This window comes from Melospiza melodia, unplaced genomic scaffold (genome assembly GCF_035770615.1).
Source record: "Melospiza melodia melodia isolate bMelMel2 unplaced genomic scaffold, bMelMel2.pri scaffold_286, whole genome shotgun sequence".
Classification (NCBI taxonomy): Eukaryota; Metazoa; Chordata; class Aves; order Passeriformes; family Passerellidae; genus Melospiza; species Melospiza melodia.
In genome coordinates this window covers 69,404-91,391 of record NW_026948605.1, presented here as the reverse complement: position 1 = coordinate 91,391, position 21,988 = coordinate 69,404, and the positions used below count along the sequence as shown (strand labels likewise).

The 21,988-nt window shown below is 62.9% G+C and overlaps 1 protein-coding gene across 1 annotated transcript; it reads right to left on the bottom strand.

Moving 5' to 3' along the window:
• Positions 1–1,917: 1,917 nt before the first annotated feature.
• LOC134433981 (zinc finger protein neuro-d4-like) lies at positions 1,918–21,267 on the bottom strand. The gene is made up of 5 exons (XM_063182661.1): positions 21,169–21,267; positions 10,460–10,619; positions 6,593–6,686; positions 3,906–4,016; positions 1,918–1,942 (listed from the first exon to the last, which is right to left on the bottom strand). The coding sequence occupies exons 1-4, from the start codon at positions 21,198–21,200 to the stop codon at positions 3,949–3,951; spliced, it is 354 nt and encodes a 117-aa protein (XP_063038731.1). The 5' UTR covers positions 21,201–21,267; the 3' UTR covers positions 1,918–1,942; positions 3,906–3,948.
• Between the last annotated feature and the right edge of the window lie 721 nt (positions 21,268–21,988).

Sequence of the window (21,988 nt, the reverse complement as noted above, 5' to 3'; positions counted from 1 at the left end):
GGCCGGGGGCGCCTTCTGGGGGAAAAACACCCGGAATCGGGAAAATCAACGGGGAAAAAACGGGAAACAAACGGGAAAATCAACCGGGAACTCGGCCGGGGGCGCCTTCTGGGGGAAAAACACCCGAAATCGGGAAAATCAACGGGGAAAAAAACGGGAAACAACGGGAAAATCAACCGGGAACTCGGCCGGGGGCGCCTTCTGGGGGAAAAAAACCCGAAATCGGGAAAATCAACGGGGAAAAAACGGGAAAATCAACCGGAACTCGGCCGGGGGCGCCTTCTGGGGAAAAACACCCGAAATCGGGAAATCAACGGGGAAAAAACGGGATCAAACGGGAAAATCAACCGGGAACTCGGCCGGGGGCGCCTTCTGGGGGAAAAACACCCGAAATCGGGAAAATCAACGGAGAAAAAACGAGAAACAAACGGGAAAATCAACCGGGAACTCGGCCGGGGCGCCTTCTGGGGGAAAAACACCCGAAATCGGGAAAAAACGGGGAAAAAACGGAAACAAACGGGAAAATCAACCGGGGAACTCGGCCGGGGGCGCTTCTGGGGGGAAAAAACACCGAAATCGGGAAAATCAACGGGGAAAAAACGGGATCAAACGGGGAAAATCAACCGGGAACTCGGCCGGGGGCGCCTTCTGGGGGAAAACACGGGAAATCGGGAAAATCAACGGGGAAAAAACGGGAAACAAACGGGAAAATCAACCGGGAACTCGGCCGGGGGCGCCTTCTGGGGGAAAAACACCCGAAATCGGGAAAATCAACGGGGAAAAAACGGGAAACAAACGGGAAAATCAACCGGGAACTCGGCCGGGGGCGCCTTCTGGGGGAAAAACACCCGAAAACCGGGAAAATCAACGGGGAAAAAACGGGAAACAAACGGAAAATCAACCGGGAACTCGGCCGGGGCGCCTTCTGGGGAAAAACACCCGGAAATCGGGGAAAAACGGGGAAAAAACGGGAACAAACGGGAAAATCAACCGGGAACTCGGCCGGGGGCGCCTTCTGGGGGAAAAACACCCGGAATCGGGAAAATCAACGGGGAAAAAACGGGAAACAAACGGGAAAATCAACCGGGAACTCGGCCGGGGCGCCTTCTGGGGAAAAACACCCGGAATCGGGAAAATCAACGGGGAAAAAACGGGAAACAAACGGAAAATCAACCGGGAACTCGGCCGGGGGCGCCTTCTGGGGGAAAAACACGGGAAATCGGGAAAATCAACGGGGAAAAAACGGAAACAAACGGGAAAATCAACCGGGAACTCGGCCGATGGGGGGCGCCTTCTGGGGGAAAAACACCCGGAATCGGGAAAATCAACGGGGGAAAAAAACGGGAAACAAACGGGAAAATCAACCGGGAACTCGGCCGGGGGCGCCTTCTGGGGGAAAAACACCCGAAATCGGGAAAAACGGGGAAAAAACGGGAAACAAACGGGAAAATCAACCGGGAACTCGGCCGGGGGCGCCTTCTGGGGGAAAAACACCCGGAATCGGGAAAATCAACGGGGAAAAAACGGGAAACAAACGGGGAAAATCAACCGGGAACTCGGCCGGGGCGCCTTCTGGGGAAAAACACCCGGAATCGGGAAAATCAACGGGAAAAAACGGGGAAACAAACGGGAAAATCAACCGGGAACTCGGCCGGGGGCGCTCTCTGGGGGGAAAAACACGGAAATCGGGAAAATCAACGGGGAAAAAACGGGAAACAAACGGGAAAATCAACCGGGAACTCGGCCGGGGGCGCCTTCTGGGGGAAAAACACGGGAAATCGGGAAAATCAACGGGGAAAAAACGGGAACAAACGGGAAAATCAACCGGGAACTCGGCCGGGGGCGCCTTCTGGGGGAAAAACACCCGGAATCGGGAAAATCAACGGGGAAAAAACGGGAAACAAACGGGAAAATCAACCGGGAACTCGGCCGGGGGCGCCTTCTGGGGGAAAACAACGGGAAACGGGAAAATCAACGGGGAAAACAGCCAAATCGGGGAAAACGGGGAAAAAATGGGAAAAACGGGGCAAAAACCACGGGAAATCGGGAAAATCAACGGGAAATAAACGGGGAAATAAACGGGAAATTGGGAAAATAAACAGGAAATGAGAAAAATAAACCGGGGAAAATCAAACGGGAAAAACAGCGCGAAATCAGGAAAATAAACCGGGAAATCGGGAAAAAGGAGGAAAATCAACGGGAGATCGGGAAAAACAGGGATTTTGGGGGGAAATTTGGGGGGAAAATCAGGGATTTGGAGGGATTTGGAGAGTTTGGGGAATATTCGGGATTTTGGGGGATTTCAGGGAAATTCAGGGAAATCGGGATTTGTCGGATTTGGGGGGGAAATTCAGGGATTTTGGGGGGAAATTGGGATTTTGGAGATTTTGGGGAAATTTGGGAGAAATTGGGATTTGGGGGATTTTTTGGAGGGAAATCAGGATTTGGGGGAATTGGGGATTTTGGGGGAAATTCAGGATTTTTGGGGAAAATCGGAATTTTGGAAGAATTTGAGATTTTGGGGAAATCGGGGGATTTGGGGAAATTGGGGATTTTTGGGGGAAAATTGGGATTTTGGGGAAGTTGGGAATTTGGGGGGGGAAATCAGGATTTTGGGGGGAATTTGGGGATTTTTTGGGGGAAATTCGGGGGAAATCAGAGATTTAGGGGAAACTGAGGTACGGACACACATGGACAGATGGAGAGATGGACACACACACACGACACACGGACAGACAGACGGGACACACAGATGGACACACACACAGATGGACAGATGGACACACGGACAGACACACAGACTGACCGGTGGGTCTGTGGGTCTCTTCTCGGGGGGTCTCGGCGCTCAGCACGGACAGACGGACACACGGACAGACACACAGACGGATACACACCACAGACGGACACACGCAGACGGACAGACGGACTGACCGGCGGCTCGGGGGCCTCCTCGGGGGTCTCGGGGGTCTCCGCGCTCAGCACGGACAGACGGACACACAGACGGACACACACACGGACACACAGACGGACACACACAGACGGACACACACACGGACACACACACAGACACACACGGACACACACACACGGACACACAGACGGACAGACGGACACACACACGGACACACAGACGGACACACACAGACGGACACACACACGGACACACACACAGACACACACGGACACACACACGGACACACAGACGGACACACAGACGGACACACACAGACGGACACACACACGGACACACACACAGACACACACGGACACACACACGGACACACAGACGGACACACAGACGGACACACAGACGGACACACACACACGGACACACACACGGACACACACACACGGACACACACACACGGACAGACGGACACACACACATGGACACACACACGGACGGACACACAGACGGACACACAGACACGGACGGACACACGGACACACACACGGACACACACACACACAGACGGACACACAGATGGATACACACAGACGACACGCACAGACGGACACACAGACGGACACACAGATGGATACACACACACACACACACACACACACACACACACGGACGGACAGACGGACACACACGACGGACACACAGACGGACACACACATGGACACACACACACACAGACGGACACACACAGACGGACACACACATGGACACACACACACACAGACGGACACACGCAGACGGACACACAGACGGACACACAGATGGATACACACACACACACACACACACACACACACACACGGACGGACAGACGGACACACAGACGGACACACAGACGGACACACAGACGGACACACAGACGGACACACACACACACACACACACACACGGACACACGCAGACGGACAGACGACACACGCAGACGGACACACGGACTGACCGGCGGCTCGGGGGCCTCTCGGGGGTCTCGGGGGTCTCGGCGCTCAGCAGCGCCTCCAGCACCGGCCCCCTCGGGCAGAGGCCCCCTCCCTGCGCAGCGGCGCCTCCAGGTCTGCAGGGCACCAACACGGCCGTGAGAGAGAGCGGCACCGCGGGCACCGCGGGCACGGACACGCTATCGACACGCTATGGACACGCTATGGACACGCTATGGACACGCTATGGACACGCTCCCGACACGCTCCCGACACGCTCTGGCCACCCTCAGGCCACTCTGGCCACTCTTCATACACGCTCCAGCCACGCTGGACACACTCCGGACACTCAAGACACGCGCTGGACACACTCTGGACACGCTCCGACCACCCTCTGGACACACTCTGACCGCTCCAGCCACTCTGGCCACCCCCTGGCCACTCTCCGGCCACCCTCTGACCACCCTCTGGCCACTGCAGACACCCTCTGACCACTCTGACCACCCTCTGACCACTCAGCCACCCTCTGACCACCCTCTGACCACTCCAGCCACCCTCTGACCACCCTCTGACCACTCTGACCACCCTCTGACCACCCTCTGTCCACCCTCTGACCACTCTGGCCACCCTCTGACCACTCCAGCCACCCTCTGTCCACCCTCTGACCACTCTGACCACCCTCTGACCACCCTCTGTCCACCCTCTGACCACCCTCTGACCACCCTCTGACCACTCTGGCCACCCTCTGTCCACCCTCTGTCCACCCTCTGGCCACTGCAGACACCCTCTGACCACTCCGGCCACCCTCTGTCCACCCTCTGACCACTCTGACCACCCTCTGACCACCTCTGTCCACCCTCTGACCACTCTGTCCACCCTCTGACCACTCTGACCACCCTCTGACCACCCTCTGTCCACCCTCTGACCACTCTGTCCACCCTCTGTCCACCCTCTGACCACTCTGACCACCCTCTGACCACTCTGACCACCCTCTGACCACCCTCTGTCCACCCTCTGACCACTCTGACCACCCTCTGACCACTCTGACCACCCTCTGACCACTCTCCGGCCACCTCTGACCACCCTCTGACCACTCCAGCCACCCTCTGTCCACCCTCTGTCCACCCTCTGTCCACCCTCTGACCACTCTGTCCACCCTCTGTCCACCCTCTGACCACTCTGACCACCCTCTGACCACTCTGACCACCCTCTGACCACTCTGACCACCCTCTGACCACTCCGGCCACCCTCTGGCCACCCTCTGACCACCCTCTGACCACTCTGACCACCTCTGACCACTCTGACCACCCTCTGACCACTCCGGCCACCCTCTGGCCACCCTCTGACCTCTCCAGCCACTCCCTGACCGCTCCAGCCCCTCCGTGTCCCCCCGTGTCCCCCCGTGTCCCCCCCGTGTCCCCCCCGTGTCCCCCCCGTGTCCCCCCCCCGTGGTCCCCCCCCCCGTGTCCCCCCGTGTCCCCCCCCGTGTCCGTGTCCCCCCCCCTCGTGTCCGTGTCCCCCCGTGGCCCCCCCCACCCTGTGTCCCCCCCCCGTGTCCGTGTCCCCCCCCCCGTGTCCCCCCCGTGTCCGTGTCCCCCCCCCCGTGTCCCCCCCCCCGTGTCCGTGTCCCCCCCCCGTGTCCGTGTCCCCCCCCCGTGTCCGTGTCCCCCCCCCGTGTCGTGTCCCCCCGGTGTCCCCCCCGTGTCCGTGTCCCCCCCCCCGTGTCCGTGTCCCCCCCCCGTGTCCGTTGTCCCCCCGTGTCCCCCCCGTGTCCGTGTCCCCCCCCCGTGTCCGTGTCCCCCCCCCGTGTCCGTGTCCCCCCCCCGTGTCCGTGTCCCCCGTGTCCCCCCGGTCCCTCCCCCGTGTCCGTGTCCCCCCGTGTCCCCCCCGTGTCCGTGTCCCCCCCCCCGTGTCCGTGTCCCCCCGTGTCCCCCCGTGTCCGTGTCCCCCCCCCGTGTCCCCCCCGTGTCCGTGTCCGTGTCCCCCCGTGTCCGTGTCCCCCCCCCCGTGTCCGTGTCCCCCCCCGTGTCCGTGTCCCCCCGTGTCCGTGTCCCCCCGTGTCCCCCCGTGTCCCCCCCGTGTCCGTGTCCCCCCGTGTCCGTGTCCCCCCGTGTCCGTGCCCCCCCGTGTCCCCCCCGTGTCCCCCCGTGTCCGTGTCCCCCCCCCCGTGTCCGTGTCCCCCCCCCCCGTGTCCGTGTCCCCCCGTGTCCGTGTCCGTGTCCCCCCCCCCGTGTCCCCCCGTGTCCGTGTCCGTGTCCCCCCGTGTCCGTGTCCCCCCCCCGTGTCCGTGTCCCCCCCCGTGTCCGTGTCCCCCCGTGTCCGTGTCCCCCCGTGTCCCCCCGTGTCCCCCCGTGTCCGTGTCCCCCCGTGTCCCCCCCCCCGTGTCCGTGTCCCCCCCGTGTCCGTGTCCGTGTCCCCCCCCCGTGTCCCCCCGTGTCCGTGTCCGTGTCCCCCCGTGTCCCCCCCGTGTCCCCCCGTGTCCCGTGTCCCCCCGTGTCCGTGTCCCCCCCCCCCCGTGTCCCCCCGTGTCCCCCCGTGTCCCCCCGTGTCCCCCCGTGTCCCCCCCCCCCGTGTCCGTGTCCCCCCCATGTCCGTGTCCCCCCCCGTGTCCCCCCGTGTCCGTGTCCCCCCCGTGTCCCCCCCCGTGTCCGTGTCCCCCCGTGTCCGTGTCCCCCCGTGTCCCCCCGTGTCCCCGCTCCCCGGCCGCACTCACACGGCCGCAGCCTCGGCGCCTCCAGGATGTTCAGGCGCCGCTTCTTGCGCCAGCACCGGGCGGGGTACGAGTACAGCTGGCCGGGGCAGTGGCCTGGGGATGGACACAGAGTGACCACTGAGTGACCACAGTGACCACTGAGTGACCACAGTGACCACTGCACCCACAGAGTGACCACTGAGTGACCCAAACTGACCCCACGGGGTACGAGTACAGCTGGCCGGGGCAGTGGCCTGGGGATGGACACAGAGTGACCACTGAGTGACCACAGTGACCACTGAGTGACCACAGTGACCACTGCACCCACAGAGTGACCACTGAGTGACCCAAACTGACCCCACGGGGTACGAGTACAGCTGGCCGGGGCAGTGGCCTGGGGATGGACACAGAGTGACCACTGAGTGACCACTGAGTGACCACTGAGTGACCACTGAGTGACCACTGCACCCCCAGAGTGACCACTGCACCCCCAGAGTGACCACTGAACCCCCAGAGTGACCCCACGGGGTACGAGTACAGCTGGCCGGGGCAGTGGCCTGGGGATGGACACAGAGTGACCACTGAGTGACCACAGTGACCACTGAGTGACCACTGAGTGACCACTGCACCCCCAGAGTGACCACTGCACCCCCCAGAGTGACCACTGAACCCCCAGAGTGACCCCACGGGGTACGAGTACAGCTGGCCGGGACGGTGGCCTGGGGATGGACACAGAGTGACCACTGAGTGACCACAGTGACCACTGAGTGACCACTGAGTGACCACTGAACCCCCAGAGTGACCACTGCACCCCCAGACTGACCCCACGGGGTACAAGTACAGCTGGCCGGGGCAGTGGCCTGGGGATGGACACAGAGTGACCACTGAGTGACCACAGTGACCACTGCACCCACAGAGTGACCACTGCACCCACAGAGTGACCACTGCACCCCGAGAGTGACCACTGAACCCCCAGAGTGACCACTGAGTGACCCAAACTGACCCCACGGGGTACGAGTACAGCTGGCCGGGGCAGTGGCCTGGGGATGGACACAGAGTGACCACTGAGTGACCACAGTGACCACAGAGTGACCACAGTGACCACTGCACCCCCAGAGTGACCACTGAACCCCCAGAGTGACCACTGAACCCCCAGACTGACCCCACGGGGTACGAGTACAGCTGGCCGGGGCAGTGGCCTGGGGATGGACACAGAGTGACCACTGAGTGACCACTGAACCCCCAGAGTGACCACTGAGTGACCACTGAACCCCCAGAGTGACCACAGAGTGACCACTGCACCCCCAGAGTGACCCCACGGGGTACGAGTACAGCTGGCCGGGGCAGTGGCCTGGGGATGGACACAGAGTGACCACTGAGTGACCACTGAGTGACCACTGAGTGACCACTGAACCCCCAGAGTGACCCCACGGGGTACGAGTACAGCTGGCCGGGGCAGTGGCCTGGGGATGGACACAGAGTGACCACTGAGTGACCACAGTGACCACTGAGTGACCACTGAGTGACCACTGAACCCCCAGAGTGACCACACTGACCACTGAACCCCCAGAGTGATCCTGATCTCACAGAGTGACCCAAACTGACCCCACGGGGTACGAGTACAGCTGGCCGGGACAGTGGCCTGGGGATGGACACAGAGTGACCACTGAGTGACCACAGTGACCACTGCACCCACAGAGTGACCACAGAGTGACCACTGCACCCCCAGAGTGACCACTGAACCCCCAGAGTGACCACTGAACCCCCAGACTGACCCCACGGGGTACGAGTACAGCTGGCCGGGACAGTGGCCTGGGGATGGACACAGAGTGACCACTGAGTGACCACAGTGACCACTGAGTGACCACAGAGTGACCACTGCACCCCCAGAGTGACCATTGCACCCCCAGAGTGACCACTGAACCCCCAGACTGACCCCACGGGGTACGAGTACAGCTGGCCGGGGCAGTGGCCTGGGGATGGACACAGAGTGACCACTGAGTGACCACTGAGTGACCACTGAGTGACCACTGCACCCCCAGAGTGACCACTGCACCCACAGAGTGACCACTGAGTGACCACTGCACCCCCAGAGTGACCACTGCACCCCCAGAGTGACCCCACGGGGTACGAGTACAGCTGGCCGGGGCAGTGGCCTGGGGATGGACACAGAGTGACCACTGAGTGACCACAGTGACCACAGAGTGACCACAGTGACCACTGAACCCCCAGAGTGACCACTGAACCCCCAGAGTGACCACTGCACCCCCAGACTGACCCCACGGGGTACGAGTACAGCTGGCCGGGGCAGTGGCCTGGGGATGGACACAGAGTGACCACAGTGACCACAGTGACCACTGAGTGACCACTGAGTGACCACTGAACCCCCAGAGTGACCACAGTGACCACAGAGTGACCACAGAGTGACCCTGACCCCAAACTGACCTGACCTGGGGGTCTCTCCCCATCCCGGGGGTCTCTCCCCATTCCCGGGGGTCTCTCTCCCATCCCATGGGTTCCTCCCCAATCTCGGGGGTCCCCAGGGGCTCCCGGGGGTCTCTCCCCATTTCAGGGGTCCCATGGGGGTCCCTGCCCACTCCAGGGGTCTCTCCCCATTTTGGGGGTCTCTCCCCATTCCCGGGGGGTCCCTGCCCACTCCAGGGGTCCCTGCCCACTCCCGGGGGTCTCTCCCCCATTCCCGGGGGTCTCTCCCCATTTTGGGGGTCCCTCCCCATTCCGGGGGTCTCTCCCCATTTTGGGGGTCCCTCCCCATTCCCGGGGGTCCCTCCCCATTCCCGGGGGTCCCTCCCCATTTTGGGGGTCCCTCCCCATTCCCGGGGGTCCCCTCCCCATTCCCGGGGGTCTCTCCCCATTCCCGGGGGTCACTCCCCATTTTGGGGGTCCCTCCCCATTCCCGGGGGTCCCTCCCCATTCCCGGGGGTCCCTCCCCATTTTGGGGGTCTCTCCCCATTCCCGGGGGTCTCACCGGGGCGCCGGTGGGCGCTGTCCATCCAGATGTAGGAGTTGCTCTGGGGTCCCTCCCCATTCCCGGGGGTCTCTCCCCATTCCCGGGGGTCCCTCCCCATTCCCGGGGGTCCCTCCCCATTCCCGGGGGTCTCTCCCCATTTTGGGGGTCCCTCCCCATTTTGGGGGTCCCTCCCCATTCCCGGGGGTCTCTCCCCATTCCCGGGGGTCTCTCCCCATCCCGGGCATCCCTCCCCATTTTGGGGGTCTCTCCCCATTTTGGGGGTCCCTCCCCATTCCCGGGGGTCCCTCCCCATTTTGGGGGTCCCTCCCCATTCCCGGGGGTCCCTCCCCATTTTGGGGGTCCCTCCCCATTCCCGGGGGTCACTCCCCATTTTGGGGGTCCCCTCCCCATTCCCGGGGGTCTCTCCCCATTCCCGGGGGTCCCTCCCCATTTTGGGGGTCCCTCCCCATTCCCGGGGGTCTCTCCCCATTCCCGGGGGTCCCTCCCCATTCCCGGGGGTCTCTCCCCATTCCCGGGGGTCTCTCCCCATTTTGGGGGTCCCTCCCCATTCCCGGGGGTCCCGGGGGTCCCTGCCCATGCCGGGGGTCTCACCGGGGCGCCGGTGGGCGCTGTCCATCCAGATGTAGGAGTTGCTCTGGGGTCCCTCCCCATTCCCGGGGGTCTCTCCCCATTTTGGGGGTCCCTCCCCATTCCCGGGGGTCCCGGGGTCTCTCCCCATTGCCGGGGGTCTCACCGGGGCGCCGGTGGGCGCTGTCCATCCAGATGTAGGAGTTGCTCTGGGGTCCCTCCCCATTCCCGGGGGTCTCTCCCCATTCCCGGGGGTCCCTCCCCATTTTGGGGGTCCCCTCCCCATTCCCCGGGGGTCCCGGGGGTCCCTGCCCATGCCGGGGGTCTCACCGGGGGCGCCGGTGGGCGCTGTCCATCCAGATGTAGGAGTTGCTCTGCGCCACGCCGGTCTGCGCGTCCAGGAAGGGCAGGCGGAGGCTGCGCTCGGCGCAGAGCCGCGCGTTGTAGCTGCGGCAGTGCTCCAGCGCCTCGCGGTAGAACTCCTCGCCCAGGCTGCGGGGGCACCCGCCTGAACCCCCAAAATCCCCCACAAAATCCGCCCCGAAATCCGCCCCAAAACTCCCGCAGAATCTGCCCCGAAATGCCCACAAAATCCGCCCCAAAATCCCCCAAACTCCGCTCAAAATCCACCCCGAAATCCGCTCAAAATACACCCCAAATCCACAGCAAAATCCGCCCCCAAATACCCCCAAAATCCACCCAAAAATCCGCGCAAAATCCGCCCAAAATCCCCCTAAAATACCCCCCAAATACCCACAAAATACCCCCAAAAATCTGCCCCCAAATACCCCCAAAATCCGCCCCCAAATACCCCCAAAATACCCCCAAAATTCCCCCAAAAATCCGCCCCAAAATCCCCCAAACTCCGCTCAAAATCCACCCAAAATCCTCTCCAAATCCACCCAAAATCCCCACAAAATACCCCCAAAATCTGCCTCCAAATCCCCACAAAATACCCCCATAAATCTGCCCCCAAATACCCCCAAAATCCGCCCCCAAATGCCCACAAAATCCGCCCAAAATCCAGCCAAAATCTGCAACAGAATCCACCCCCCAAATACCCACAAAACACCCCCAAAAATTCCGGCAAAATTCCCCAAAAATCCACAACAAAATCTGCCCCCAAAATGCCCACAAAATCCGCCCCAAAATCCCCCAAACTCCGCTCAAAATACACACCCGAAATCTGCTCAAAATACACCCCAAATCCAGAGCAAAATCCGCCCCCAAATACCCCCAAAATCCACCCAAAAATCCGCGCAAAATCCGCCCAAAATCCCCCTAAAATACCCCCCAAATACCCACAAAATACCCCCAAAAATCTGCCCCCAAATACCCCCAAAATCCGCCCCCAAATACCCCCAAAATACCCCCAAAATTCCCCCAAAAATCCGCCCCAAAATCCCCCAAACTCCGCTCAAAATCCACCCAAAATCCGCTCCAAATCCACCCAAAATCCCCACAAAATACCCCCAAATCTGCCTCCAAATCCCCACAAAATACCCCCATAAATCTGCCCCCAAATACCCCAAAATCCGCCCCCAAATGCCCACAAAATACCCCCAAAATCCAGCCAAAATCTGCAACAGAATCCACCCCCCAAATACCCACAAAACACCCCCAAAAATTCCGGCAAAATTCCCCAAAAATCCACAACAAAATCTGCCCCCAAAATGCCCACAAAATCCGCCCCAAAATCCCCCAAACTCCGCTCAAAATACACCCCGAAATCCGCTCAAAATACACCCCAAATCCACAGCAAAATCCGCCCCCAAATACCCCCAAAATCCACCCAAAAATCCGCGCAAAATCCGCCCAAAATCCCCCTAAAATACCCCCCAAATACCCACAAAATACCCCCAAAAATCCGCCCCCAAATACCCCCAAAATCCCCCTAAAATACCCCCCAAATACCCACAAAATTCCCCCAAAAATCCGCCCCCAAAATCCCCCAAACTCCGCTCAAAATCCACCCAAAATCCGCTCCAAATCCACTCAAAATCCCCACAAAATACCCCCAAAATCTGCCTCCAAATCCCCACAAAATACCCCCATAAATCTGCCCCCAAATACCCCCAAAATCCGCCCCAAATGCCCACAAAATCCGCCCAAAATCCAGCCAAAATCTGCAACAGAATCCACCCCCCAAATACCCACAAAACACCCCCAAAAATTCCGGCAAAATTCCCCAAAAATCCACAACAAAATCTGCCCCCGAAATGCCCACAAAATCCCCCCCAAAATCCCCCAAACTCCGCTCAAAATCCACCCCGAAATCCGCACAAAATACACCCAAAATCCACCCCAAAATCCGCCCAAAATCCGCCCCAAATCCCCCTAAAATACCCCCAAAATCTGCCCCCAAATACCCCCAAAATTCCTGCAAAATTCCCCAAACTCCGCTCAAAATACACCCCAAAATCCGCCCCAAAATCCCCCGAAATCCGCCCCAAAATCCCTCAAAATCCACCCCAAAATCCCCCCCAAATCCGCCCCAATATTCCCCCTAAATCCACCGCAAATGCGCCCAAAATCCCCCTGGGACCCCCAAATCTTGTCCCAGAACACCCCAAAATCCCCAAAAAAATCTCTTAAATCAGCCCCGGACACCCCAAAATCCCCCAAATCACCCGGGGATCCCCCCAAAATCCTCCAGGGCACCCCAAAATTCCCCAAATCCCCTCCCGGGACCCCCAAAATCCCTAAATCAGCCCAGGACACCCCAAAATCCCTCGGGACCCCCCAATATTCCCCAAATCCCCTCGGGACACACCCAAAATCCCCCTGGGACCCCCCAAATCTTGTCCCAGAACACCCCAAAATCCCCCGGGACACCCCAAAATCACCTCGGGACCCCCCAAAATCAGCTCGGGACCCCCCAAAATCCCCAAAATCTGCCCGGGACCCCCCAAAATCCCCCAAATCACCTCGGGACCCCCCAAAATCCCAAAATCGCCCGGGACACCCCAAAATCAGCTCGGGGACCCCCCAAAAATCCACCCAGGACCCCTCAAAATCCCCAAAATCATCTCGGGACTCCCCAAAATCCCCCGGGACTCCCCAAAATCACCTCGGGACCCCCCAAAATCACCTCGGGACTCCCCAAAATCCCCGCGGACACCCCAAAATCACCTCGGGACCCCCCAAAATCCACCCAGGACCCCTCAAAATCCCCAAAATCACCTCGGGACCCCCCAAAATCACCTCGGGACCCCCCAAAATCCCCCCAGGACCCCCCAAAATCCCCCAGGACCCCCCCAAAATCCCCTGGGACTCCCCAAAATCACCTCGGGACCCCCCCAAAATCCCCCCAAATCCCCCCAAAATCCCCCCAGGACCCCCCAAAATCCCCTGGGACTCCCCAAAATCACCTCGGGACCCCCCCAAAATCCCCCCAAATCCCCCCAAAATCCCCCCAGGACCCCCCCAAAATCCCCAAAATCACCTCGGGACTCCCCAAAATCCCCGGGACTCCCCAAAATCACCTCGGGACCCCCCAAAATCCACCCAGGACCCCTCAAAATCCCCAAAATCACCTCGGGACTCCCCAAAATCCCCCGGGACTCCCCAAAATCACCTCGGGACCCCCCAAAATCCACCCAGGACGCCCCAAAATCCCCAAAATCACCTCAGGACTCCCCAAAATCCCCTGGGACTCCCCAAAATCACCTCGGGACCCCCCAAAAATCACCTCGGGACCCCCCAAAATCCCCCCAGGACCCCCAAAATCCCCAAAATCACCTCGGGACCCCCCAAAATCCCCTGGGACTCCCCAAAATCACCTCGGGACCCCCCCAAAATCCCCCCAAATCCCCCCAAAATCCCCCAGGACCCCCCAAAATCCCCAAAATCACCTCGGGACCCCCCAAAATCACCTCGGGACCCCCCAAAATCACCTCGGGACTCCCCAAAATCCCCAAAATCACCTCGGGACCCCCCAGAATCTGCCCGGGGCCCCCCAAAATCCCCTCCAGATCCCCCAGGGGCGGGGCCAGAGCAAAGAGGGCGGGGCCAGAACCGGGATTGGGATCAAGATCGGGATCGGGACCGGGACCGGGACCGGGACCGGGATTGGGATCGGGACCGGGACCGGGATTGGAACTGGGATTGGGACCAGGACTGGGATTGGGACTGGGATTGGAACTGGAACCGGGATTTGGACCGAGACTGAGACTGGAACCGGGATTAGGACCAGGATCAAGATCAGGACGAGAATTGGGACCGGGACCGGGACTGGAACCGGGATTGGGGCCGGGATTAGGACAGAGACCGGGACTGGAACCGGGATCAGAACCGGGACCGGGACCAGGATTGAGATCAGGACCAGGACCGGGACCGGGACTGGAACCGGGACCGGGACCAGGATTGAGATCAGGACCAGGACCGGGACCGGGACTGGGACCGGGACTGGAACCGGGATCGGAACCGGGACCGGGACCAGGACTGAGATCAGGACCAGGACTGGGACCAGGACGGGGATTGAGACCAGGATTGGAACTGGGATTGGGATCGGAACCGGGATCGGGACCGGGACTGGGATCGGAACCAGGACTGGGACCGGGATTGGAACTGGGATTGGGACCGGGATTGGGATTGGAACCGGGATTGGGAGTGAGATAAGGACAGAGAGTGAGATAAGGACAGAGAGTGAGACTGGAATCAGGATTTGGATCAGAACCAGGACTGGGACCGGGATTGGAACTGGGATTGGGACCGAGACCAGGATCGGAACTGGGATCTGAACCGGGATCAGAACCGGAATCGTGACTGGGATTGGGACTGGAACCGAGACCAGAACCAGGACGGGGATTGGAACCGGGATTGGGACTGGAACTGAGACCGGAACCAGAACCGGGATCGTGACCGGGATTGGACTGGAACCGAGACCAGAACCGGGACGGGGATTGGAACCGGGATTGGGACTGGAACTGAGACCGGAACCAGAACCGGGATCGTGACCGGGATTGGGACTGGAACCGAGACCGGAACCAGGACCGCGATTGGGATCGGGACCGAGACCAGGATCAGAACCGGGACTAGAACTGGGATCAGGACTGGGACTGGAACGGGGACCAAGACTGGGATTGGGACTGGGATTGGAACTGGAATCGGGATTGGGACCGAGACCAGGACCGGAACCGGGATCAGAACTGGGATCGTAACCGGGATCAGGATCGGGACTGGGACTGAGACCAGAACCAGGACCGGAACTGGAACCAAGATTGAGATCCAGACTGAGACTGGAACCAGGACCGGGATTGGAACCGGGATCGGGATCGGGACTGAGACCGGAACCAGGACCGTGACTGGGATTGGGACCGAGACCAGGATCAGAACCGGGACTAGAACTGGGATCAGGACTGGGACTGGGACCAGGATCGGGATTTGAACCGGGACTGGGATCGGAACCGGGACTGGGACTGGAACCGGGACTGGGACTGGAACCGGGACTGGGATCGGAACCGGGACTGGGATCGGAAGCGGGACTGGGACTGGAACCGGGACTGGGATCGGAACCGGGACTGGGACTGGAACCGGGACTGGGATCAGAACCGGGACTGGGACTGGAACCGGGACTGGGATCGGAACCGGGACTGGGATCAGAACCGGGACTGGGATCGGAACCAGGACTGGGATCGGAACCGGGACTGGGATCGGAACCGGGACTGGGACTGGAACCGGGACTGGGATCGGAACCGGGACTGGGATCGGAACCGGGACTGGGATCGGAACCGGGACTGGGATCAGAACCGGGACTGGGATCGGAACCGGGACTGGGATCAGAACCGGGACTGGGACTGGAACCGGGACTGGGATCGGAACCGGGACTGGGATCGGAACCGGGACTGGGATCGGAACCGGGACTGGGACTGGAACCGGGACTGGGACTGGAACCAGGACTGGGATCAGAACCGGGACTGGGACTGGAACCGGGACTGGGATCGGAACCGGGACTGGGATCGGAACCGGGACTGGGACTGGAACCGGGACTGGGATCAGGATCGGGATTTGAACCGGGACTGGGATCGGAACCGGGACTGGGACCGGAACCAGGACTGGGATCGGAACCGGGACTGGGACTGGAACCGGGACTGGGACCGGAACCGGGACTGGGATCGGAACCGGGACTGGGATCGGAACCGGGACTGGGACTGGAACCGGGACTGGGATCGGAACCGGGACTGGGACTGGAACCGGGACTGGGATCGGAACCGGGACTGGGATCAGAACCGGGACTGGGACTGGAACCGGGACTGGGATCGGAACCGGGACTGGGATCAGAACCGGGACTGGGATCGGAACCGGGACTGGGATCGGAACCGGGACTGGGATCGGAACCGGGACTGGGATCGGAACCGGGACTGGGATCGGAACCGGGACTGGGACCGGAACCGGGACTGGGATCAGAACCGGGACTGGGATCGGAACCGGGACTGGGATCGGAACCGGGAATGGGACCAGGATTGGGATCAGAACCGGGACTGGGATCAGAACCGGGACTGGGACCGGAACTGCAGCTTCACCCTCGCTGCTACCAAGGGTACTCCAAGGTAAATACCCCATCGGTACCGGGACCCCAACCCCAGGATCCCCATCGGTACCGGGACCCAACCCCAGGATCCCCATCGGTACCGGGACCCCAACCCCAGGATCCCCATCGGTACCGGGACCCCAACCCCAGGATCCCCATCGGTACCGGGACCCAACCCCAGGATCCCCATCCCCATCGGTACCGGGACCCCATTCCCGGGATCCCCATCCCAGCCGGTACCGGGACCCAACCCCAGGATCCCCATCGGTACCGGGACCCCATTCCCGGGATCCCCATCGGTACCGGTACCCCATTCCCGGGATCCCCATCGGTACCGGGACCCCCATTCCCGGGATCCCCATCGGTACCGGGACCCCAACCCCAGGATCCCCATCGGTACCGGGACCCAACCCCAGGATCCCCATCCCAGCCGGTACCGGGACCCAACCCCAGGACCCCCATCGGTACCGGGACCCCATTCCCGGGATCCCCATCGGTACCGGGACCCAACCCCAGGATCCCCATCGGTACCGGGACCCAACCCCAGGATCCCCATCGGTACCGGGACCCAACCCCAGGATCCCCCCATCGGTACCGGGACCCAACCCCAGGATCCCCCCATCGGTACCGGGACCCAACCCCAGGATCCCCATCGGTACCGGGACCCAACCCCAGGATCCCCATCGGTACCGGGACCCAACCCCAGGATCCCCATCGGTACCGGGGCCCAACCCCAGGATCCCCATCGGTACCGGGACCCAACCCCAGGATCCCCATCGGTACCGGGACCCAACCCCAGGATCCCCATCGGTACCGGGACCCAACCCCAGGATCCCCATCGGTACCGGGACCCAACCCCAGGATCCCCATCGGTACCGGGACCCCATTCCCGGGATCCCCCCATCGGTACCGGGACCCAACCCCAGGATCCCCATCGGTACCGGGACCCCAGCCCAGGATCCCCATCGGTACCGGGACCCAACCCCAGGATCCCCATCGGTACCGGGACCCCATTCCCGGGATCCCCATTGGTACCGGGACCCAACCCCAGGATCCCCATCGGTACCGGGACCCAACCCCAGGATCCCCCCATCGGTACCGGGACCCAACCCCAGGATCCCCATCGGTACCGGGACCCCACCCCAGGATCCACACCCAGCCGGTACCGGGACCCATTCCCGGGATCTCCATCCCTGCCGGTACCGGGACCTCATCCTGGGACCCCCATCCCTGCCGGTACCGGAGCTCCTGTCCCTGGACCCCATCCACTCCAGGTCCAGCCCCGCCGGTACCGGAGCTCTGATCCCGGGATCCCCGTCCCGGCCGGTACCGGAGCTCTGATCCCGGGATCCCCGTCCCGGCCGGTACCGGAGCTCCTGCCCCGGGACCCCCATCCCTGCCGGGTCCATCCCCGCCGGTACCGGGACCCCATCCCCGCCGGTACCAGATCCCCATCCCCGCCGGTACCGGGACCCCATCCCCGCCGGGTCCATCCCTGCCGGGTCCATCCCCGCCGGTACCGGGACCCCATCCCTGCCGGGTCCATCCCTGCCGGGTCCATCCCTGCCGGTACCGGGACCCCATCCCTGCCGGGTCCATCCCCGCCGGTACCGGGACCCCATCCCTGCTGGTACCGGATCCCCATCCCCGCCGGTACCGGGACCCCATCCCTGCCGGGTCCATCCCCACCGGTACCGGGACCCCATCCCCGCCGGGTACCGGGACCCCCATCCCTGCCGGGTCCATCCCCGCCGGTACCGGGACCCCATCCCTGCCGGGTCCATCCCTGCCGGTACCGGATCCCCATCCCCGCCGGTACCGGGACCCCAGCCCCGGGACCTCCATCCCCTCCAGGTCCATCCCCGCCGGTACCGGGACCCCAGCCCCGGGATCTCCATCCCCTGCAGGTCCATCCCCGCCGGTACCGGAGCTCCAATCCCGGTACCCCCCATCCCCGCCGGTACCGGAGCTCCAATCCCGGTACCCCCATCCCCGCCGGTACCGGAGCTCCAATCCCGGTACCCCCATCCCCGCCGGTACCGGAGCTCCAATCCCGGTACCCCCATCCCCGCCGGTACCGGAGCTCCATCCCCGCCGGTACCGGAGCTCCAATCCCGGTACCCCCCATCCCCGCCGGTACCGGAGCTCCAATCCCGGTACCCCCATCCCCGCCGGTACCGGAGCTCCATCCCCGCCGGTACCGGAGCTCCAATCCCGGTACCCCCATCCCCGCCGGTACCGGAGCTCCAATCCCGGTACCCCCATCCCTGCCACTACCGGAGCTCCAATCCCGGTACCCCCATCCCTGCCACTACCGGAGCTCCAATCCCGGTACCCCCACCCCCGCCGGTACCGGAGCTCCAATCCCGGTACCCCCATCCCCGCCGGTACCGGAGCTCCACCCCGGGCAGCACCAGATCCGCACCCCCGAGATCCCCAACCCTGCCGGTCCCTCCTTGCCGGTACCGGTGCTCCAGTCCCCGGATCCCCATCCCCACCGGGTCCATCCCGACCGGTACCGGGACCCCCAACCCTGGGATCTCCATCCCCGCCGGTACCGGGACCCACCCCCGGGCTCCGCAGCCGGTACCGGGACCCCAGCCCGGGATCTCCATCTCCCCCCCGGGCTCCGCAGCCGGTACCGGGACCCCAGCCCGGGATCCCCATCTGCCCCCGTCTCTCCCAGCCGGTACCGGGACCCCATCCCGGGATCCCCATCCCCGCCGGGTCCATCCCGACCGCTACCGGAACTCTGATCCCGGGAGCCCCATCCCCGCCCCCGCCACCACCGGAGCTCCAATCCCGGCCGGTACCGGATCCCCGGATCCCCATCCCCACCGGGTCCATCCCGGCCGGTACCGGGACCCCATCCCCGCCGGCACCGGAGCTCCAATCCCGGCCGGTACCGGATCCCCGGATCCCCGGACCCCCATCCCCGCCCGTACCGGAGCTCCAGTCCCGGCCGGTACCGGATCCCCATCGCCGGATCCCTGCCGGTACCGGGGGTTCCATCCCCACCGGGTCCATCCCTGCCGGTACCGGGGTTTCCACCCACACCGGGTCCATCCCTGCCGGTACCGGGGGTTCCACCCACACCGGGTCCATCCCTGCCGGTACCGGATCCCCATCCCCACCGGGTCCATCCCTGCCGGTACCGGGGGTTCCATCCCCACCGGGTCCATCCCTGCCGGTACCGGGGGTTCCACCCACACCGGGTCCATCCCTGCCGGTACCGGGGGTTCCACCCACACCGGGTCCATCCCTGCCGGTACCGGGGGCTCCTCCCTACCGGTACCGGCACCTCCATCCTCACCGGGTCCATCCCGCCGGTACCGGCACCTCCATCCCTGCCGGGTCCATCCCGCCGGTACCGGCTCCATCCCCCCTCTAGCGGAGCCTCCATCCCCGTCGGTACCGGGTCCCCACCCTCACCGGATCCCAATCCCCGCCGGTACCGGGTCCTGATCCTCACCGGCTCCCTCCCCGTCGGTACCGGGGTCCCTCCCGGTGCCGGTACCGAATCTCCAGCTCAACCGGGTCCCTCCCGGTGCCGGTACCGTTACCGGTATCGAACCTCCATCCCCTCCCGTTCCCATTACCGGGGGTCTCCATCCCCTCCCGTTCCCGTTACCGGGGGTCTCCATCCCCTCCCGTTCCCGTTACCGGGGTCTCCATCCCCTCCATTCCCGTTACCGGGGTCTCCATTCCCCGTTACCGGGGGTCTCCATCCCCTCCATTCCCCGTTACCGGGGGTCTCCATCCCCTCCATTCCCCGTTACCGAGGGTCTCCATCCCCTCCATTCCCGTTACCGGGGGTCTCCATCCCCTCCATTCCCCGTTACCGAGGGTCTCCATTCCCCGTTACCGGGGGTCTCCATCCCCTCCATTCCCGTTACCGGGGGTCTCCATTCCCCGTTACCGGGGGTCTCCATCCCCTCCCGTTCCCGTTACCGGGGGTCTCCATCCCCTCCATTCCCCGTTACCGGGGGTGTCCATCCCCTCCCGTTACCGGGGGTCTCCATCCCCTCCATTCCCCGTTACCGGGGGTCTCCATCCCCTCCCGTTACCGGGGGTCTCCATCCCCTCCATTCCCCGTTACCGAGGGTCTCCATTCCCCGTTACCGGGGGTCTCCATCCCCTCCATTCCCCGTTACCGAGGGTCTCCATTCCCCGTTACCGGGGGTGTCCATCCCCTCCATTCCCGTTACCGGGGGTCTCCATTCCCCGTTACCGGGGGTCTCCATCCCCTCCATTCCCGTTACCGGGGGTCTCCATCCCCTCCATTCCCCGTTACCGGGGGTGTCCATCCCCTCCCGTTACCGGGGGTCTCCATCCCCTCCATTCCCCGTTACCGGGGGTCTCCATCCCCTCCCGTTACCGGGGGTCTCCATCCCCATCCCCTCCCGTTCCCGTTGCCGGTACCGGGTCCCGCGGGGGCCCTGCCCGGCTCCCCCCGGTTCCCCCCGTGCCCTGCCGGTGCTCGCGGTGCCCCCGCCGCCCCTCACTCACCATTTCAGCGGTTTGTGCAGAGCCGTGGCCATTTTGCGCCGCCGGGGCCGCTCCGCGCTCGGGGAGGGGGCGGCGGGTTCGGCGCCCCCCCCCCCTTCCCCCTCCCCTCCCCCACCCTTCCCCTCCCCCCCCGCCCCCCTCGGGGCCCCCCCGGGAGCACCGGGACCCCCCCGCGCTCCCGGAGCCCCCCCCGGGCCCCGCCGGTACCGGGGAGGGAACGGGGGGGGGGGGGAAATGGCGGACAAGGGGCGGGACTACAACTCCCGGCGTGCACCGCGCGGAGCGGATTGGGTGAGGCGGGTGTCAATCATTGCGAGGGGCGGGACTACAACTCCCGGCGTGCACCGCGCGGAGCGGATTGGGTGAGGCGGGTGTCAATCATTACAAGGGGCGGGGTTAAGGGCGGGGCCAAGTGCTGTGAGGGGACCTCAAAAATCGCGGAAAAATCCTCGAAAATGGAGCAGAAAAACCCCCAAATCGGCCACAAATCCACGGGATTCTTGCAAAATTCTCTCCGAAAACCCTCAAGTCATCCCAAAATTCCTCAAAATCGCCCAAATCCCCCCAAATTCCCCCAAAACTCCCCAAAATCGGCAAAATAAAATCCACCGAAATCACCCCAAATCCACCAAAATCACCCAATTCCCCTCATAAAACCCCGAAATCGCCACAGAATTCCCAAAAATCCATCCCAAAACCCACAAATCACCGCAAAATTCCCCATATTCCCCAAAATCCACCAAAACCACCCAAATCCCCCTCAACAAAACCTCAAATCACCCCAAGTCTCCCAAAATGCCCCCCAAAATTCCCCCACAAC

Bases quoted from the DNA above. Each gene is read 5' to 3' on its own strand.
- LOC134433981 (XM_063182661.1), bottom strand. From the start codon at position 21,200: ATGGCCACGGCTCTGCACAAACCGCTGAAATG. The intron at 10,620-21,168 runs GTGAGTGAGGGG...GTGCCCCCGCAG, and splicing joins CTGCACAAACCGCTGAAATG to CCTGGGCGAGGAGTTCTACC. The intron at 6,687-10,459 runs CGGTGAGACCCC...TGTCCATCCCCA, and splicing joins ACAGCGCCCACCGGCGCCCC to GGCCACTGCCCCGGCCAGCT.